At 41.2% G+C, this 18,507-nt stretch overlaps 1 protein-coding gene across 4 annotated transcripts; it reads right to left on the minus strand.

Moving 5' to 3' along the window:
• Window positions 1-615: 615 nt before the first annotated feature.
• On the minus strand, window positions 616-17,532 carry epn1a (epsin 1a). 4 transcript variants are annotated; one of them, XM_062992543.1, is made up of 13 exons: window positions 17,384-17,532; window positions 14,784-14,921; window positions 12,516-12,616; window positions 11,166-11,324; window positions 10,932-11,060; window positions 9,584-9,704; window positions 9,278-9,384; window positions 8,727-8,798; window positions 8,276-8,359; window positions 7,818-8,085; window positions 3,743-3,901; window positions 2,776-3,024; window positions 616-2,138 (listed from the first exon to the last, which is right to left on the minus strand). In XM_062992543.1, the coding sequence occupies exons 3-13, from the start codon at window positions 12,582-12,584 to the stop codon at window positions 1,675-1,677; spliced, it is 1,881 nt and encodes a 626-aa protein (XP_062848613.1). In that variant the 5' UTR covers window positions 12,585-12,616; window positions 14,784-14,921; window positions 17,384-17,532; the 3' UTR covers window positions 616-1,674. The 4 variants fall into 4 exon arrangements, with proteins under 4 accessions (XP_062848613.1, XP_062848611.1, XP_062848615.1 ...); XM_062992541.1 differs by having other exon boundaries at window positions 9,278-9,414; XM_062992545.1 differs by lacking the exon at window positions 8,727-8,798.
• Between the last annotated feature and the right edge of the window lie 975 nt (window positions 17,533-18,507).

Below are 18,507 nucleotides of genomic sequence, written 5' to 3' on the forward strand. Positions count from 1 at the left end.
TGTGTGCCGATGTATTCTGATTATAAACTATATTATGCCCCTTCCCACCTTTTTACACTCCTCCCCTGCATTTCCCCTCACACCGTATCTTGCTTTCTCATTGGCTGTTTGATATATCACTCATTGCCAGTTGGGCAACTCAGATCCAGATATCTGACATAGGATCGGGTTGTTGAGTAGTTCACACAGAGATTGAGAGACGAGTTTTGATCGCAGAGCAAACGCCGAGTTGCTCCCGAGCCTGCAAATCTAGCGCCGACCAGTCGGCAAGTGAAAATCAGGGCAAAAATCGTGTAGTGTGAACTAGGCATAAGATACAAAATTCTAGCTGTAGTGCAAAACTATAAAGCAAACTCAGAACACCATACCCAAGATGGGGGTCAGGGGAACACTGAATACAAATTCCTTTTACCCAAGAAACTGACAAAGCACAAAAGGCACAGAGAGATCTATTTTATGATATTTTTATTATTTTTTTTTTTTTTCTATGATTCTTTCCTCATTTTTTTTTTTCAAAATGTGAATATTCACAGTCAACACCACCATTTTTGAGCTTACCCCATATAAGAGAAATCTTTTCATATATAAAATAATTCATCAAAAGTAAATTAGGAATAACAGCATGAATTTTTATTCAGTCCCCAATTTGTATCATTTTAAATTTGTCAAACACATGATTCATGTCACAATAGAGGAAAGTGACCCCAATCATTTTCCTTTCCAAAAAGATCAGAAAAAAGTTGGGTAGTAGTGAAATGTTTAACCCGATGCACCAGGTCACATTAAAACTTAGGAAATTAATACTAAATGCAGACGCCTTCATGAACAAGCACTGTAAAGTGTCACTATAATGCAGATAGAAATCCCTGACAGATGAGGTGTGTGTAGTAAGCACAGCGTTAGGGTACGTGGAACGACTGGACACAATGTCTAAAAAAGAACACCAATCCGACTTCCTGAAGCAACTTAAAAAGTGTAAGAACTGTCGTTACAGTCTGCAGTACAATGTCACAGGGTACAGAATGCTAAAGCAGACAGCCCATCCAGAAGAGGCTGCATTTCAATGTGACACTCCTTGGTTGATTTGTTCTCAAGAATCAGGAAAAATATAATAAATTAGAAAACAAAATTACACATTAAATTAAAAGTAATAAACCTGCTGAAATATTCATCGGTTGTGGCTAAAATGCAGTGAGGTGAGCCGCCCTTAGTCCATAAAATAGGAGTTTAAGCGTTCCTTCATGCACACTCAGGTTGTCATTTATATCGCTTCTGAGGAAGTGAGTTAGTGGCTAATTTGCCTCACCAGCTTTCTGTCCTTCACTTTTAGTCTGTATTTACCTAGCATTTCATTTCAGTAAAATCATTAATAATAAACACCTGGATTCACTGAATGGCCCTTATCATTCATACAAGCCTACATCAGCCCTGCAAAACAAAAAAAGATATTAAGCTAAAATGAAAATGAATCGTTCCCTGTGCCACTACTTCTCATTTATTCTGTAAAGCAAAATAAAATGGGTGGGGGAGGAGAAATGGGATCTGAAATGCGTCGTCATGTCATTTTTTCTTCTTTAAATATAGTGCACAAAATCTCTTCAAATTGCACGAAAACTGTGTTGACATGGCAAGTGGATCGAGTGCGAAGGTCAGAGACCTGAGCAGTGTATTCTCTCAGAGAAGAAATGGATTGGTGCTAGCACCTGCAGCCCCGCCCCCTGCCATCGATCCCCCAGCACCCATAGCTCCACCTATTCCCGATGGCCCGCCCAAAACGAGCGCAGGCTGAGCCACTCCTCCTGAACCCATCAGCATGGAGTTTCCTGCAGGCCCCATTGGAGAAATTCCACTGAAAGGCATTCCCATACCCATGCTGGGAGCTGCCATTGGGACCCCCATTCCTGGCATGCTCATTCCTGGCTGGACCATTCCCAGGCCTGGCATAGGGCCCAGCATAGGGTTGGGAGGGACAGGACTGGTACGCAGTTGGCTTAGACCCAGCGAGGAAGGCTGGGGAGAAATGGAGGCCATTGGGGTAACGCCAAACGGGTTCGAAGATGAAGGCGGTGTTGGTGACACGCCCCGGCTGGAAATGGTGCTGCCTGGAGTGACAGCCATGCCTGGTACAGGAGACGGACCTGACAAAAAAACATAAAAGGGGGAACGGTCAAACACAGCTGAGTGAAAACTAAGCATCAACTAACACAAAAAATCATCTTAAGATGCAAAAATAAAGCAGCTGTGTTCAGAACCAAGTCCATTGTATGCAGGATCTACATTACAACTGCAAACAAAATTATTCAACCCTCCATTGAATAACAGATATATTAGCAAAAATTACAAATGTTCAGGCTGCTGGGTGACCAAGATTTGCTGATGCCAGAGGACATAAAGGCTATGGCGTCTAGTATGGACCAACAGACTAGAGCTAGTGGGCTCTGCAGATTATGTTAAAGCTAAAACTGACCCTGGTGGCTCTCTCACACTGTTAATTTAACTGCTATTAATTGTTATTTTTATGCCATTATACTGTACATCTATTAGGAACTGGTTGGAAGCTGCACAGGTTGGTGGGCAGGGTTTGTTAAGTACGGCCCTTCTCAGCCAGAGTAGAAAGGACTGAATAAATATTTGGATACAACAGATTAAGAGAAAAAGAGGATGCAAAAATAAAGCCACCCAGCTCCGCCCCCCACCCAAAAAAAGTGTTTTGACCAGTGGTGTGTGAGTATAATATTAAGTCAAACTACTAATGTTCCCGTTCCGAATACCTACTTTGTGCCTGAAGAAAAGGGTTGTGAGACGATGCCATAGTGGGTGGGGTCTGTCTGGTCTTGGGTTTTGATGATACTAGAGAGTCCAGATCCACGAGTGCTGCGTTGGGTCCCAGGAACGACTCTGGTGTTTTTCTAACGGGAAGGGAGGAGCTGAGCGATGAGAGGTCGAATGGTACCGGAGAGCCTGTGCTTCCTCCACCGCCCCCATCACTGCCTGTTACTGTGGAGCCTCTCCTGTCTGGATCACCTACAACACAGTGGATGAGGAAAACGATGAGCAAGAAAAACACACACAGGCAAAAAGGATGTTCAATAATTCATGAAAGCTGCCACCAACGTGTTGAGCAACTGATACGGAAGCAGATGTTGGGCTGGGGGACTGTTATTTAAAGCCTCTGAAACAATGAATTAAATATTAAAAATATTCTTTGTGATCCTGAAGATATTACTTATTATTGTGTTATCACCAGCTGGTATTATATTCAATAGCTAATGATGCAGAAACTGTAATAAGAGTTACATTGTTTTAAAGAGACATTTATTATTTATTAGGATTTTAATGTCATGCTTTACACACTTTAGTTACATTCATGACAGGACTCGTTACACAAGATTCATCAGTTCAAGTCTTAAAGCCAAACACAGTCATGGACAATTTTGTATCTCCAAATCACCTCAGCTGCATGTCTTTGAACTGTGGGAGGAAACCGGAGCTCCCAGAGAAAACCCACGCAGACACAAAGAGAACATGCAAACTCCAAACAGAAAGGACCAGGACCGCTCCACCTGGGGATCGAACATTCTGTTTCACTCACTGCTAACCTTGATGTAACTAGAGCTTTAATTAGTACTCACGTCATCAGCTCAGGAAAAAAAACGAATAAACATATTATATTTTGGTCAGCCACCAAAATATGTGGGGGAATATGTGAAAGTTCAGCTTACGTGGATATGGAATTGTGTACCTGTGCCATTGTGTTTAGTGCTGCTCCAGGGGTCAGATGATGGGGCGTCACTGGCAGGGGCAACCCCTTCTCCAGCCCAGGGGTCAGATGACCCCGAGAGTGGAGCTGGGGCTGCAGCCACTGACGAGGCCCAGGGGTCTGTACTAGGAGGGGTCACAGCTGGGAACAAACAAAAGGATCAGACGTCAAGACACACACACACACAGACACACACAGAGGAAAAGAAAATGCAGGGCAAATACACTAATGGAGGACTTCTGCATCATCAGTTGTTTATTTATTTCTTAGGATTTTATTGTCATGTTTTACACACCTTGGTTACATTCATGATATAATGGTAGTCACTTGTTACACAAGATTCATCAGTTCACAAGTTTAATGTCAAACACAGTCAAGGTCAATTTTGTATCTCCAAATCACCTCACTTGCACGTCTTTGGACTGTGGGAGGAAACCGGAGCTCCCGAAGGAAACCCACGCCGACACAGGGAGAACATGCAAACTACACAGAAAGGACCCGGACAGCCCCACCTGGGGATTGAACCCAGGACTAGGGCTGTCGCGGTGAAATAATTTTCCCTTGCGGTATTCAGCCTGTCTCAATACCGCGGTATGCGGTAATATCGCCATTTTTTTTGTTTTTGAAAATTACTTAATTTATCTGGATTTTAGAGCTACATAAACAAGCTTTATTGTTAGGCTACGATTCAGTATATTATTGCTTTATAATGACAAAGATGAGACGGCTTTAAGACCAATGAAATGCGTGTTTAATGTTAAATACAGAACAGAGCAGGGATGCGCGTCTTTTCTCTATTAAAAAAGGTTTAAATTAAGCTTCTAGCCTAGGCTAGATATACAGTGTGAAACGAAAAAAAAAGTGTTTAGGCTAAATATTTTAAATGCACATCTAATCAAAATATGGTAAAAAAAAAAATAGAATAAAGAATAAAGTCTGTAAGAGTTTAAACTTGCGTTATCATGCGCGCTAGAAGAACCAACATGTTCACCTGATGTGGTTTCAGAGAGGATCTAAGTGGGGTAGCGATGTTCCCCTCGGTACTAACTAGAGATGTACCGATCGGGGTTTTTGACGCCGATTCCTTTTCAGAGCGATTGGCCGATAGCCGATGCCGAACCGGGGTGGGGGTGGGTGTTCAAACTGTGGGGCGCAAGTGCCTGACCAGGGGGTGTGGCGGCATTGCGAGATTTTTTTACTTCTAAAACTAAAGCAATTCATTTTTCACCCACGGGAGACATATTTCATTAGTCTAACTGACCACGCACACACGCAGGTTAGATGTTATACAGTTCAGTCTGAAAAAACCTTCAAAATAGGACGAACAGTGAAGATAAACCGGTGACAGAAGCATTGACGTGTGTGTGTCTTTAAGAGAGACGCTCTGTTCACAGTATCGATATAAGTGATTCATGAGTCGATTCATTTTATGGGAAGCGTAAGTTTCTTTTCTCAGTTATCTCTCCGTGTTTACTGTTATTAATTAATGTCGTGGTTTTAAATAAACACCAGCTACTACAGAACATTTTGTGTGACTCTCTTACATTAAAAAGCTTCATTAAACTGCTATTACCACAGATCTGTAACCGAGTCAGACTCGTTCCGTCTGTGGAGCTAAAAGTTTTCTGTCAGTCAGAGCAGATGATCCTGAGCTATGTATGATGCACAACGTTAATTATGTTATTTTAGGTTGTGAAGAGCTTTCACTGTGGTTTCTGTACGATGGTTGATGAATGGTGATGTGATGGTTGGTGCTTTGTAGCTCAAAGTCTGGATCAATCCACTGAGCTGTTAAGCTTAACATGGTCTTTATATATCACACGATCGGATCGGCTACATTTGGGAAATCTCGCCGATCGCCGATAGCATATTTTGATTAAAAATCGGCCGATATCGATTTATAGCCGATCGATCGTTCCATCTCTAGTACTAACAGTCTCTCTGATGGTGCTTGTTACACTAATACACACGTGTACTGTACCTGCATGCGACTTTAGAGAGCAGCGCAAATCTAGCCTGGTTATTAATGCGCCACTATTAACCATCTATTTAGTAGGTATAATTAACATAATATATACTACATTTTAAGTTATTATTCGTTTCAATACATTTTTATTCAATGAAAAAATACATTTAAATCATTCCAGCAAGCCAGCAAGAGAATATTTGCAGGCTGCAATGCCATATTAACCGTCATTAAGTGTTTTAGTTCGCCAAGGCTGTTTAAATATAGTCTAAATTACAAGTATTTATTGAGTGTGAACTCAATTTAATCATCAATAAACTTGCCTATAATTCCTGTTGCCATTAAAACACAAAGCCTGACACTCAGCAGCAACGGATGCGAACAGGTTGCGGGAAAATGACTCTTAGCTCATCTTCATTATGAATTTATTTAACATTTATTACGCCCGAAGGGTAATACAAGATGGACCCTGCAACAACAACAACAAAAAAATAATAAAAGAGAAGAAAGAAAAAACGTGAACATCGCGGCGTTGCGGTTGCTTGGCATGCCCTGCGGTTGGCTGATCTATTCCGCGATATTTCAAAATTGCGATTAGCAGCCCTACCCAGGACCTTCTTGTTGTGAGGCGACAGAGCTACCCACTGAGCCACCGTGCTGCCCCCTGCATCATCATTTGACTTTTAAACAGCTAAACAAGAACTTAGTCAAATTGTTCTAACCAATCAATTTAAACAATCCTGAAGTTTTTAGGTCCTGAAGAAGGTTTGTGTGTCTTGGCAGATGTTTATGTTAATTCAGAAAATTACCAATTCAGAATTCCTGTAAAATTCAAACAAACCATTTTTCTGGCACTTCAATTATACAAGGCTTTCAAAGTGTTTCACTTTAGGTTTGATCATGTAAGTAATTTTTGAGAAAAAAAATAGAGAAAGGCATTTTCCACTCTGCCTGAAATACACTGATGAGGCATAACATTATGACCACCTTCCTAATATTGTGTTGGTCCCCCTTTTGCAGCCAAAACAGCCCTGTAACTGCGATGAACTTTCTTGGACCACTTTTGATAGATACTGACCACTTCATTTTTTCACCCACAGGAGACATATTTCATTAGTCTAACTGACCACACACACACACACACACACACACACACACGCAGGTTTAATGTTATCCAGTTCAGTCTGAAAAAACCTTAAAAATAGGGCTCACAGTGAAGATAAACCGGTGACAAAAGCAACGACGTGTGTGTGTGTGTGTCTTTAAGAGAGACGCTCTGTTCACAGTATTGATTTAAGTGATTCAGGAGTCGATTCATTTTATGCGAAGCGTAAGTTTCTCTTCTCAGACATCTCTCCGTGTTTACTGTTATTAATTAATGTCGTGGTTTTAAATAAACACCAGCTACTACAGAACATTTTGTGTGACTCTTTTACATTAATTAATTAATTAAACTGCTATTACCACAGAGAGGTAACCGAGAAAGTTTTCTGTCAGTCAGAGCAGATGATCCTGAACTAACGAATTTAGTAATTAATAAATTTTTGTCTCTGATTGGCTCTGTGACGTTTTCTGTTCTTATCTACATCAAAAGCAAGAACCGCTTACGATTTACGAAAGTGAACCACGAATTTATATAATGTGCTGATAGAATCGGCTCAGATGGGATCGGGTTGAATTATCTTTTTAAAGTAAATATTTCAATCAGCATATTTTGATTAAAAATCGGCCGATTTCGATACATAGCCGATCGATCCTTCCATCTCTAGTCATAATGTTATGCCTTGTCGGTGTATCACGCACCTGAAAACACATTTGGTAATGACAAGTGCTTCACAGAGCCGCAGAAACGAACCTTCAGTCATGCATTCTCAGTGTGGGTAATATATTCTTTCTTAGTGTGGTTTATTTTTTCAAGATATTTACACACAAATAATACTTACCCTAACTATGCATTATGAATAACGCTACTAAATACAAAAAACTATTATAATTCGGTATCAATCAGACAAATAAACAAAACACACACGCACACAGTGTGGTGCTTCCCTCTTGCAAGGCAATTCAAAACAGGTTAATCTTTACACTCACCTGTGGATGCCCAAGGGTCAGAATTCACTTTGGATGACTCTCCCCATGGGTCTGGAGGGGGAGTTATCGTGGGTGGACCACTACCCCAGGGATCAGAGCTTGGTGGAGAGGCAGGGGATGCTGCTCCCCAGGGGTCAGTGTGGCCCCATGGTCCTGCAGCTGAGGCAGGCGTGACAGACCGAGGAGGAGAGGGACCAGAGGAGCTCGAAGCATGTGGAGCTGCTGAAGCTCCCCATGGGTCTGCTGCACTTAGTTCCATTAGAGAGGACTGAGGGTGAGAGAGTGAGAGCATTAAACACACAAACATACACCGTAACTGTATCTGACTGTCATTAGTCGATGGTCTGACAAGCTGATAGCATCCCATAAAAATATAAAACACTTTATATTAGCAAGTTTTAATTGAGCAGAAGCAGTTCAGCCTCCAGAATGAAAAAAATGAAAGGAACTAAACAGACCTCCTCTGGTTTAGTCTTTTCTTTCTTGCTCTCCTCAATGGCCATCTGCAGCCTCAGGTCATCTCCCCGGCGCAGTCGCTCTTCCTGCCAATTACACGGCATCATGACATTAGTACAGTGACAAAAATGTCATGGGCATCATGGGTGTTTGAACCACACGTTCAACAATAATCAGGACACAATTACGAACTGTTTGATAGCATGCTTTCATTTTATACAACAACAATAATTACAGAAATTTAAAATAAATTTGAATCAAATTGAACAACTACATTGTTATCAAATCATTGGAACCATTGGAATTTGATTATTCTTTTGATTTATGCTGTGCTGTGTTTACACAGCTGATTCTAATTGATGTCTAAAATAAGACGACTACAATTTGCCAAGCCTCCATCAGAGATTTGTCTTTGATTCGAAATTACAATCCAGGAGTGGCATCACCCCCGACCTCTTGTTGAGCTTCCACGCTGAGCGTAAGGACGAAGCGCAGCTCTGCATCTTCCAGTGGGTCAGCACTAGTCTGAGGGAGAGGGGTGGATGGGGTGAAGGTAAAAAGTAAATGAGTGAGTGCAGACTTGTGTTTGAAAGCTTGGTAGCTATGATCCCTACACTAGCCTACAATCACTAAAGGTGGGTTATGTCAGACAATGTGTAGGCAAGAAGGTGTGGAGTGTGAAAGGTTAGGAACTGGAAAAACAGAAGCTGTGCTGCATTACCACTAGAAATGGTATCGAATGTCTTTAAAGTATAGAACACATGACAACTTTTAAGGCACATAATATTTAACAATCCAACAACTAAAAAGCTAATAAAGTTATTCAATCATTTTGTCAGGGGACAACTGACAGTGACTGTGGTTAAATGAGTGGTTGGGGAACTTTGAATACTTTTAATGTTCATAATATCTATTTAATAGCTATCAGTAAGGTGTTTGGCTTAATAAAGTCAGACATCCTTACCTGTCGGCAGGGCTTGTAGCTGATTAAAAAAGTAATTTACCTGCTCCGCCTCCTCCTTGCTCATAGCCAATGCCAGCTGCAGCTGCAGATCCTCCTCCCCTGAGCTCTGTGGCCAGGCCTGTTCCGCCTCCGAGCCCGACTGCAGTCCTAAAGTAGGAGCCGAGGGAGCCGAAGATGCTGGGGGTTAAACAGCTAGGCTTTATGATTGGAAAAGCATTCATTCTTTAAAGTGGCCAGACATGGTGCGCCAGCTCATGACCCGCTGAAGGCCAGCTCCTCTCATTACAACGAGCAGCTGCTAATTTCATCAGGTAAGTGAAGGCTTAGATGTAGTGGGCTGACTTACCACTTGAAGTCTGTGCCATCTTTTCTTTGGTCTTGAGCGCATGGATCCTCTCCTCCCGTAGCCTTTCCTCATCTTTCAGGAGCGTCACCAGCTGCTTGGCTTTCTCGCGTACGTTGACCCCCTGAACACAGACAGTTGTTCAATACAGCTCTAGACACAATCTGCCTTTCAGAGCTAAAATCTACCCTAAGACTAAAGATTTTTAATATTGGATGTTGTGTTGCTTACTGAGGCGTCTGAGAACTAGATTTATGTGAAATGGCTTTCAGAAGGTCCTAAAGTTTAAAGCGCTGTGGTTTTGATTGTGTTGTGGGGCTTTCTACGGCTGCAACAGTTAGAGCCAACTGAAAACTTTCCCTTGCTAAAGGCTTACACGTCTGGCCCTGCTAGCCTAAGCATTTGTTAAGCTGAGATGTATGTGCAATAGGTGAAAGAGTGGAACATGTTGTGATTTCAGAGTGAATGTGACAACTTCAGATCGTACAGTTATTCATCATTTTTGCACCATGCACTAACTGGTATTCTATAACTACCTGCAATATTTATAGTAGTGCCAATATAGAAGAGTGCCAAAACACAACTTTCTTTTAAATGGCATTATTTACCATGTGAACCCATTTTTGAGACAACAAGAAGAAACACTAGCTGATGACATCGTGATCTGCTTCATAGTTACTTCAGCCTCGTCCACACAATAGCCTTTGTGGTAGTGGAATTAGCCTACCAATGTGCTGGCCCGTTAACTGTCTCGTCGCGAGGACACCAAACACATGCCCCCTGTGATACGTGTGACACAACCAACCACTTCATTTCACCTGTATGAGGCTGGTTCATACAAAAATCAGTACTGCGTATGGAGAGTCTCGCACTGATATTCCCGGTCTCTGTGCAGGCACCATTGACCAGCCAGCAGAGGAATTAATGAGCAGCAATGAGGAATCTCTTCTATCCTCCCACCCGGCAGACGTCAGCCAATCACGTCTGCGTGTAAGCACCAAGCCTGACGATAGCAGAGCTGTGATTCAATCTTGCGAGCTTAAAATCTTAGCACTGGTGGGGTCTCGGCCCTCACAAACAGCCTGACAAAGTCGGTGAGCACAAGATCACACTTCCTTGCTCATGACTACAGATAACCTTCATGACGAGTGGTGAAAAATGTAGAAATGTCATACTTTAGCATCTGTAATAAAACACTGCAGTTTGTCTGAATTTAACACATGTCTAAATAAGTGGTTCGTTAATCAGAAACATGTTAGTGTGTGACTGTGTGTCCTCAATAGCTGCTGTGAAAATTAATATCTGCAGAGTCTAACTCGACCTCCGGTCAGTGTGTGCGGGTTTATCTTACCTGGTCCTTGCCATCTCTGTCTATGTACTGAAAGTCTTTAAGAGTCTGGACAGCGTAAATGTTTTCCCTGCACTGCTGTGCCACTCTTTCTGAACCTGTCTTTATCAGATACTCCATAAGGGTCATAGCCTAAAAATATGAAGGCAGGATTATTAAAAAAAAGAGTCTTAACCCACTGACTGTTTCAGAAATTAGGGGGTGCACAGTTCATTTGGCTTTAGGTGAAGTCCTGACCTTATAAACATGTCTCCAGTTCTTCCCATGGTCATTGAGTCTCTTCCACACCATACTCATGATCTCTGAGAAGGCCACTACATTATAGGTCAGGTCTGCAATCTCTGACATCAGAGAGCTGGACGGACCCCAAGGGTCATTGGAGGTCGCTTCCCTGACCTAGCATACAAAAGGAAAAAAAATGCAGTTAGAAAGACATTCAAAAACTTTCTGTCTAAACTCCTGCCAGGTTAAAACACTTCCATTAAAAAAAAAAACATTTGAAGCAAACAAAATTAAAGTATTTTGCTTAGAAAATGTCATTTTTTGTGATCAAGGCATATTATTTATTTATTTAATTATGTAATAGTGATGTTTTACATACACTGGTTACGCAGGGTTCATCAGTTCAAGTCCTTAATGTCAAACACAGTCATGGACAACTTTGTATCTCTAATTCACCTCACTTGCATGTCTTTGGACTGTGGGAGGAAACCGGGGCATGCAAACTCCACACAGAAAGGACCCGGGCCGCTCAACCTGGGACTCAAACCCAGGACCTTCTTGCTGTGAGCCAACAGTGCTACCCACTGAGCCACCATGCCACCCTTAAGGCATATTTAAGTAGAACTCATGAACCACATGAGTGACTCAAATTAAAATTACTATTGTTTAATGTGTATGTTACTGATTCATATTTACTCATTATTTACCAAAGGTTCGCAGCCCAGAGGAGGTCAGAAACACTAGGCTTAAGGCAGACACACACACCCTTTACAGAGTGTCAATCCATCATATTGCAACACACACCCAGCAAGCAATTCTGAAGTCACCAATTGCTCCTCTGCATATTTTTTTCCAAAAGCTTAAAGAAAACTCACAGTTCTCACAGGAAACCCAACAACAATACAGGAAAAACACATGAAACTCCTCACAAACCCTGGAGCTTAGCAGCTACGCCGCTGCGTCGTCTGGTCATAAATATAGATCAGAAAAACAGAAGCGATACTAACATGAAAAAACAGCACATACTTAAACATGAACTGCAGGTTGGGATTTTGATATGTGCAATTAGAACTTGATGAATTCTTCTGATTAAACGTCACATTACATTTCTCAAAAGAGCAATTGACGCACATAGAGACACTTTAATTGCAGGGAAAGGTGTGCAGTAACAATACTGAATACACGGCGTCTATCAATTTTGACCGTACTTCCTTCACAGGAACACTGCTGTACATACTGACATTAAAACTTAACTTGAATCTGGATTCTTCTCCGCTACAAATGAGCTTATGGAACAGAGCTGAGTGTAAAGCCATTTGGATTGGACGGAAGCTAAAAAATAAGTAATAGACAGCAACCACCCACCTTTATCTCTGCTTCAGAGTAATTGTGAACGATGTTCTTCACTTGTCGTCTTAGCGATGAGGTCGACATGGTAACAGTTTGGTTATCAGTTGCAGTGAAATCTAGAAGATAAAAACGGTCAATAAAATCCTAACATGGGCTGGCGCTGAACCAAACAAAATTCTGGCTAATAAACTGGCAACCATTAACTGAGTAAAACAACAACAACTTTGAAATACAAGTAACAGTGTATGTTTTATACAGCAACTAACATATGGTGTGCAAAAGGAAATAGTGTGCAAAAAATTCAAGAATGCAAGTGATAATAGAGTCTGAGTGTGAGAGTGTATCAGTTTGGTAGATCTGGGATGTGAACCTAACAAATAGTGCTGCAGGATGATCATGCATTAACAAAAAAAACTGTGGAACTTTTCAGCTGAGCTCTATTTTAAAATAATAATGATACACTCAGAAAGCAAAGCTTTAAAAACAACATAGCGTTAGAGGCACATTATGACCACTTTCTGGCCACTTCATATAGTATTACATGTAAAACTGGCGCCGGTGGTTAAAAAAGAAAATCAGTATCAGAAACACTTCACCAGGTATGTTATACATAGGAATTTGTTTTAGTGATACACATCATAATACACATAATAGTAACTTGTTTAACAGACCAGTTAACCAACTGTTAACAAGTATTTAACCAAGGGAACAACTGTGGTTAAGAAGTGTTAAAGCTCTGGGGAAAAGGCTGTTAGCATGTCTGGTTGTGTTTGTTTTGATTGACCTGAGCTTTCTGCCAGAGGGAAGTGTTTGAAAAAGATGATAACACATAAAAGAGTTTAAACCAAACTTTTGTGCTACACTGTTACCATTAAACCCATGCTTTCATGACCTTTCATGCATTATACCAATACCTAATACCTAATACTTTCATGCTCCAAATCAAGCAGCTCCAATCACTAAGTGTTTCACAGTCTAGGTTGGGTTTTCTACCCCTTATAGTAAATGTCATTCTTATCAAATTAAATTCTAACATAATGAAATGGCACAGGCTGAAGCGTCTTTAGTCACAAACATGACCGACCAACCAACCAAGCACTAAATTTATAACTTAACTGAAGTACAACCTGCACCAGCAGCTGTAACCACGCTGAAGCATTAATAAAACAGATGTTAAGGCTTTTTGATAATGGTTTTTTTAAAGATCTTTAAAGATCCACTTAAGCAAAAACTCTAAGCAATGGTGTCAAACAGTCTAGGGAAGACTTGTCAAATTCTGAAGTTAAGCATTAAACTTGTTTTCGATTGGTTTAACCATGAGGGGAGAAATTCATTTAAAAACTCAGTGCTGGGGCAGTAAAAGTGGACAAATTATAATACTGGGTAACAATAATGTAGTAATCTACTGTTCAGTTGTTTTATATATTTTATGCATTTTCTCCCCTTTCTCTCCCTTTTTAGCGCGTCCAATTGTCCGATTGCATCATGCTTCCTCTCCACCAATGCCGATCCCTTCTCTGATTGAAGAGAACAAAGCTAACCCATGCCCCTCCCCACACGTGGGCAGCATGCCGTATGCATCATATCACCTACTCTTTGACGAGTGCAGTGCAGCTCAGCATTGTGTACAGAGAGACACACCCTGAGAGCACTCTTTTCTCATCTCTGTGCAGGCGCCATCAATCAGCCAGCAGAGGTCGTAATTGCACCAGTCATGAGAGAGAGACCCCATCCGGCTTAGTCCCGCCCATCTGAACAACAGGCCAATCATTGTTCATGTGGCTACTCTGCCTTGGCCGGTAGGCAGAGCTGAGATTCGATATGATGTATTCGAGATCCAGCTCTGGTTCCAGCGTGTGTTTTTACCGCTGCACCACCTGAGCGGCCCTACTGTTCAGTTTTTAGCAGTAATTGTCATCTTTGTAGGTTGCAGATTATACTAAATGTGTTACAGAGAGAAATTTAAAGCAGTTTAAAAATATTATTCACAATTTGTTGGACACAATGAGTCATTAAGTAAAGTCTTTTTACTATGGCTTGTTTATTTCTTTTATTTATTTACTTTTTAATTATTATCTATGCCTTGGCTCCCAACAAACTGTAAATGTAGTTATGGAGCCCATTATGTGAAAGAAGTCTAACACCCCTTCCTTCAGTTTACCCTAAATTAAGCTCAAACTGCTCAGCTCTGTTTGGATTCTCGTACAGTTTAAGTTTCCAGTGGAAAAAAAGCCTCGGCCAAAGGAGTACATGTTAATGTGATGAGCATGGGTGGCTCATTACCTGGACACTTCAGTCTTTCTTGTGTGCGTAGTTGCAGGTCGCTGTGCCAGAACTCTTATTCCTCAGCTTGTCCGCTGTTCTGAACCTCTGCACGGCCACATCAGGGCCCAGGGGAAGGGTTAGAGGGAAAATTAAAAACTAGAGAAAAGCATTAAAAAAAGTATTAGCGAAGAACAGTCTCAAAAAAAAGGGCTGTATTTTGATATTGGTAATGTTTCACAGCATCCATAGACAAAAGACAAGGTATTATTACTGAAGTAGAGTTCACTGGCTAAAGTTTAATAAAGGAGGAGGCAGTGATAACTCAGCAGTTGAGGTACTGGACTAGTAATCAGAAAATTGCTCGTTCAAGCTTCACCACTGCCAGGTTTTCCCTGTTGGGCCCCTGAGCAAGGCCCTTAACCCTGATTGTAATCGGTCACAACTGAAAGTCGCTTTGATTAAAAGCGTCTGCTACATGCCGTTTAAACATTTACAAGCTTAAAGTGCTGATTCAATAACAACAAGCATTTTTTATATTAATGCTGGTTAGGGTCACAGTGGGTCCAGTTCCATAAATAGCTCTACACGTATTCTATTTGTACACCTGACCATGAACTTGTTGGACAAAACAAATTGCATTAAAACAGAGTGGCAGCTATGCTCACAAAAGCATTTGTATGGCTAGACACTGAGACTGGTATCAACACAGCCTCAAGGTCAAGGCTCTCAGCAAGCCATTGGAGTTTCCCAAACTTTTCCTTATGTCTTTATAGATCTTGCTTTGTCCACAGGCACACACATATTTTCATTACCATTTTCAGCATTTGGCAGACGCTTTTATCCAAAGCAACTTACAGTATATAGTCCAAGCAATTGACGGTTAAGGGCCTTGCTCAGGCAATGGTGGGGTTTGAACCAGCAACCTTCTTCTTACTAGCTCAGTACCTTAACCACTAGGCTACAACTGCCCTACAATAATGCTGAAACAGGAAATGGCCTTCCCTAAACCACTGCTGCAAAGTTGCAAGCAAATAAGTTTCTATATATAATTCATTTATTACACCTAGTAGCAATTGTTGTGGCTGAAACACATGTACTCAAAAATAAGAAGCAGCATCCGATTTGAGAAGTACTTCAGATGTCATTAGTTTTAAATGACACAATGTTGGTCAATGTTGGTCTTGGGGCCAGTGATAGCTCAGTGGTTAAGGTACTGGACTAGTAAACAGAAGGTTGCCGGTTCAAACCCCGCCACCACCAAGTTGCCACTGTTGGGTCCCTGAGCAAGGCCCTTAACCCTCAATTGCTCATCGTGTTCCGCTCACTGTGTAAGTCGCTTTGGATAAAAGCGTCTGCTAAATGCTGAAAATGTAAATGTCTTACAATGTAACATCACAATTGACTGTACAGTAGTTATTACTGCACTAAATAAGTCTTGTTTATGTTTTCATGTACTGGGATATACAAGCATAACTCCCAATATAGTGCTTTGTAACTTAAAGGTAGGAATATTCCTGCAGTTTCATAAACCAACTGACCAGGGCACTGGTAGCTCAGTAGCTAAAGTACTGGACTAGTGATTAGAAATCTGCCCCACCACTGCCAGGCTAGCACTGTTGGGCCCCTGAGCAAGGCTCTTAACTCGCTCGAATGGCCCTGAAACCCTCAATTGCTTAAACTGTATTCAGTCATTATTGTAAGTCACTATGTAGAAATGTCAATGACTGAAGACAGTTAAGGAGTGGCAAATGACACAGTGTGTAACTAATGATTGCATAATCCTGAACCCTGATAACAGTCGATCCAGAGATTCCCCAGTCAAAGTCCCACAAACTTTGGTAAATAAGACAGATCCTAATTTTCCTTAAGACAAACTAATGAATAATGGATTTCCCATCCAAGTCTTCTAGCAGTCAGAGTTTAACTGAACTGTAACATTCTGAGCAGCTAACAAGTGGCCTTAGAAGCAACAGTTGACTAACAATAACAAAAACACAGCAATCTGGCGTATTATAAAGGCTCAACATGAGAAAATCATTCATTCGTTTTAAAAGTATGAATGAAATAAGATCGTAGGGAACTAAAACACATGAGGATAAAACTGACTTTTCAAGTAGGTGACAGTGACACACGGCTAGCGGGAACACTTAACGTTAGCCAACTAGCTAACATGGACAAGCTAAATGAAGATAAAAAATGCGAATAAACCATGACTGAATGTAAACTGTAAGTCCACAGATTTACGAACTTTAGGACAAACTCGGTTAAACAGCGGCTGAATTCGTTTGACATCCTCTAATCAGACAACACACACCCTCTTGACTTTAGCCAGCTAGCCTCCCACCCAGATCACCCGAGCCAAAGCTAACTAGCAGAATAATCAAACAAATCAAACCAGCAAATAAGAGAAAGAAGAGAAATTAGCAATATTATTCATTATTTATATAAATGACAAGGCTCCTAGAGGTGAACTAAAATCAGTCGTTACCTTAAACGTGTCTCAGTGCTCGGACACTCAGTTAGTTAGCGAGCCAGCTCCAGATAAAGTAACGCTGCCTGGATCTTATCGCTGGTCTCACAGGCTAACGCTTTAGCTTAGCAAAACACGAGCTACCTACCGTCAAACTCCGGTGCCGTCAGGTTCAGAAACCGAACTTTTCTTTATTGTGTCCCAACATGGTTTTAAAACGAGCCATTTAGCTGAGCAGCAATAAGCACTGAGGAGGTGGACAGTGTACAGCGGTAGCGAAACTTCACAGCTCTATTAAGCAATACAGGGGCCATGAAGAAAATCCCAAATCCCTCCTGGCTCCCTACATCCGTGCACTACAGAGGCTGTGACGTAAACAACACCTACACCCTAGATAGTGCACTACAGCAAGATACAGAAATACATTTGGGATGAACTCATAATACTCCAAAACTAAATGCTATCGTACTACATAGTATGTCAAAATAATAACCCACGACAACTCTGAGAGTGTGCTGTTTTATAGACGTTGTAATGCATTTAGAAACGTACCATGTCATTATAACATTCTTTTGTTTGTACTGACTGGCAAACAATAATTATTATTTTCATGTACTGTAATATTACTATGCAAATGTTGACCCTTGTGCTGCTTGGTGGGAACAGATGGCGGAGCTTCCGCTTCCGTTCTAGGAAGGCCTCGCCCTGTATGTTTACATATCATTAGTAATGTTCATAACCTTGGCGTTCTTAAATACAAGCTGTATGTAACTGTTATGATCATTTATTAAACGTCACACTTTACATTTAACATATAGAACATCATGTTCCGATTTGTCCGTGATGTTTCCTGCCTTTCGCCCAAAGAATCAGACCCACCGCGACCCTTGCCACTATAAAGCGGTGGTTCAACAGACAACGTGAATGTTTGTTCTTGTGTAGGAAGTAACACTCCATATAACTAATGTTTCATTAAGATACTTTCTTGATTAGCACTAGTTTATGTAAGTAATCATCAGTACCTTAACAGTTGTAGCCTAGTGGTTAAGGTACTGGACTAGTATTCGAAAGGTCGCTGGTTCAAGCCCCTCCACTGCCAGGTTGCCACTGTTGGGCCCTTGAGCAAGGCTCTTAACCCTCAGTTGCTTAGACAGTATACTGTCAAAGTACTGTAAGTTGCTTTGGATAAAAGCGGCTGCTAAATGTAAATGTACTCGCCTTTGGAAGTTTCTTTCCCCTTTTATTATTCATATCTCCCTGCAAGGACCCGGA

This window comes from Trichomycterus rosablanca, chromosome 3, assembly GCF_030014385.1.
Source record: "Trichomycterus rosablanca isolate fTriRos1 chromosome 3, fTriRos1.hap1, whole genome shotgun sequence".
Taxonomy (NCBI): domain Eukaryota; kingdom Metazoa; phylum Chordata; class Actinopteri; order Siluriformes; family Trichomycteridae; genus Trichomycterus; species Trichomycterus rosablanca.

Excerpts from the sequence above, each read along its gene's own strand:
- epn1a (XM_062992541.1), bottom strand. The coding sequence starts at position 12,584 with ATGTCGACCTCATCGCTAAGACGACAAGTGAAGAACATCGTTCACAAT. Across the intron at positions 8,799-9,277 it reads GCAAGGAGGAGGCGGAGCAG|ACTAGTGCTGACCCACTGGA; the intron begins GTAAATTACTTT and ends CCTCTCCCTCAG. Across the intron at positions 3,025-3,742 it reads CACTAAACACAATGGCACAG|GTGATCCAGACAGGAGAGGC; the intron begins GTACACAATTCC and ends ACTGTGTTGTAG.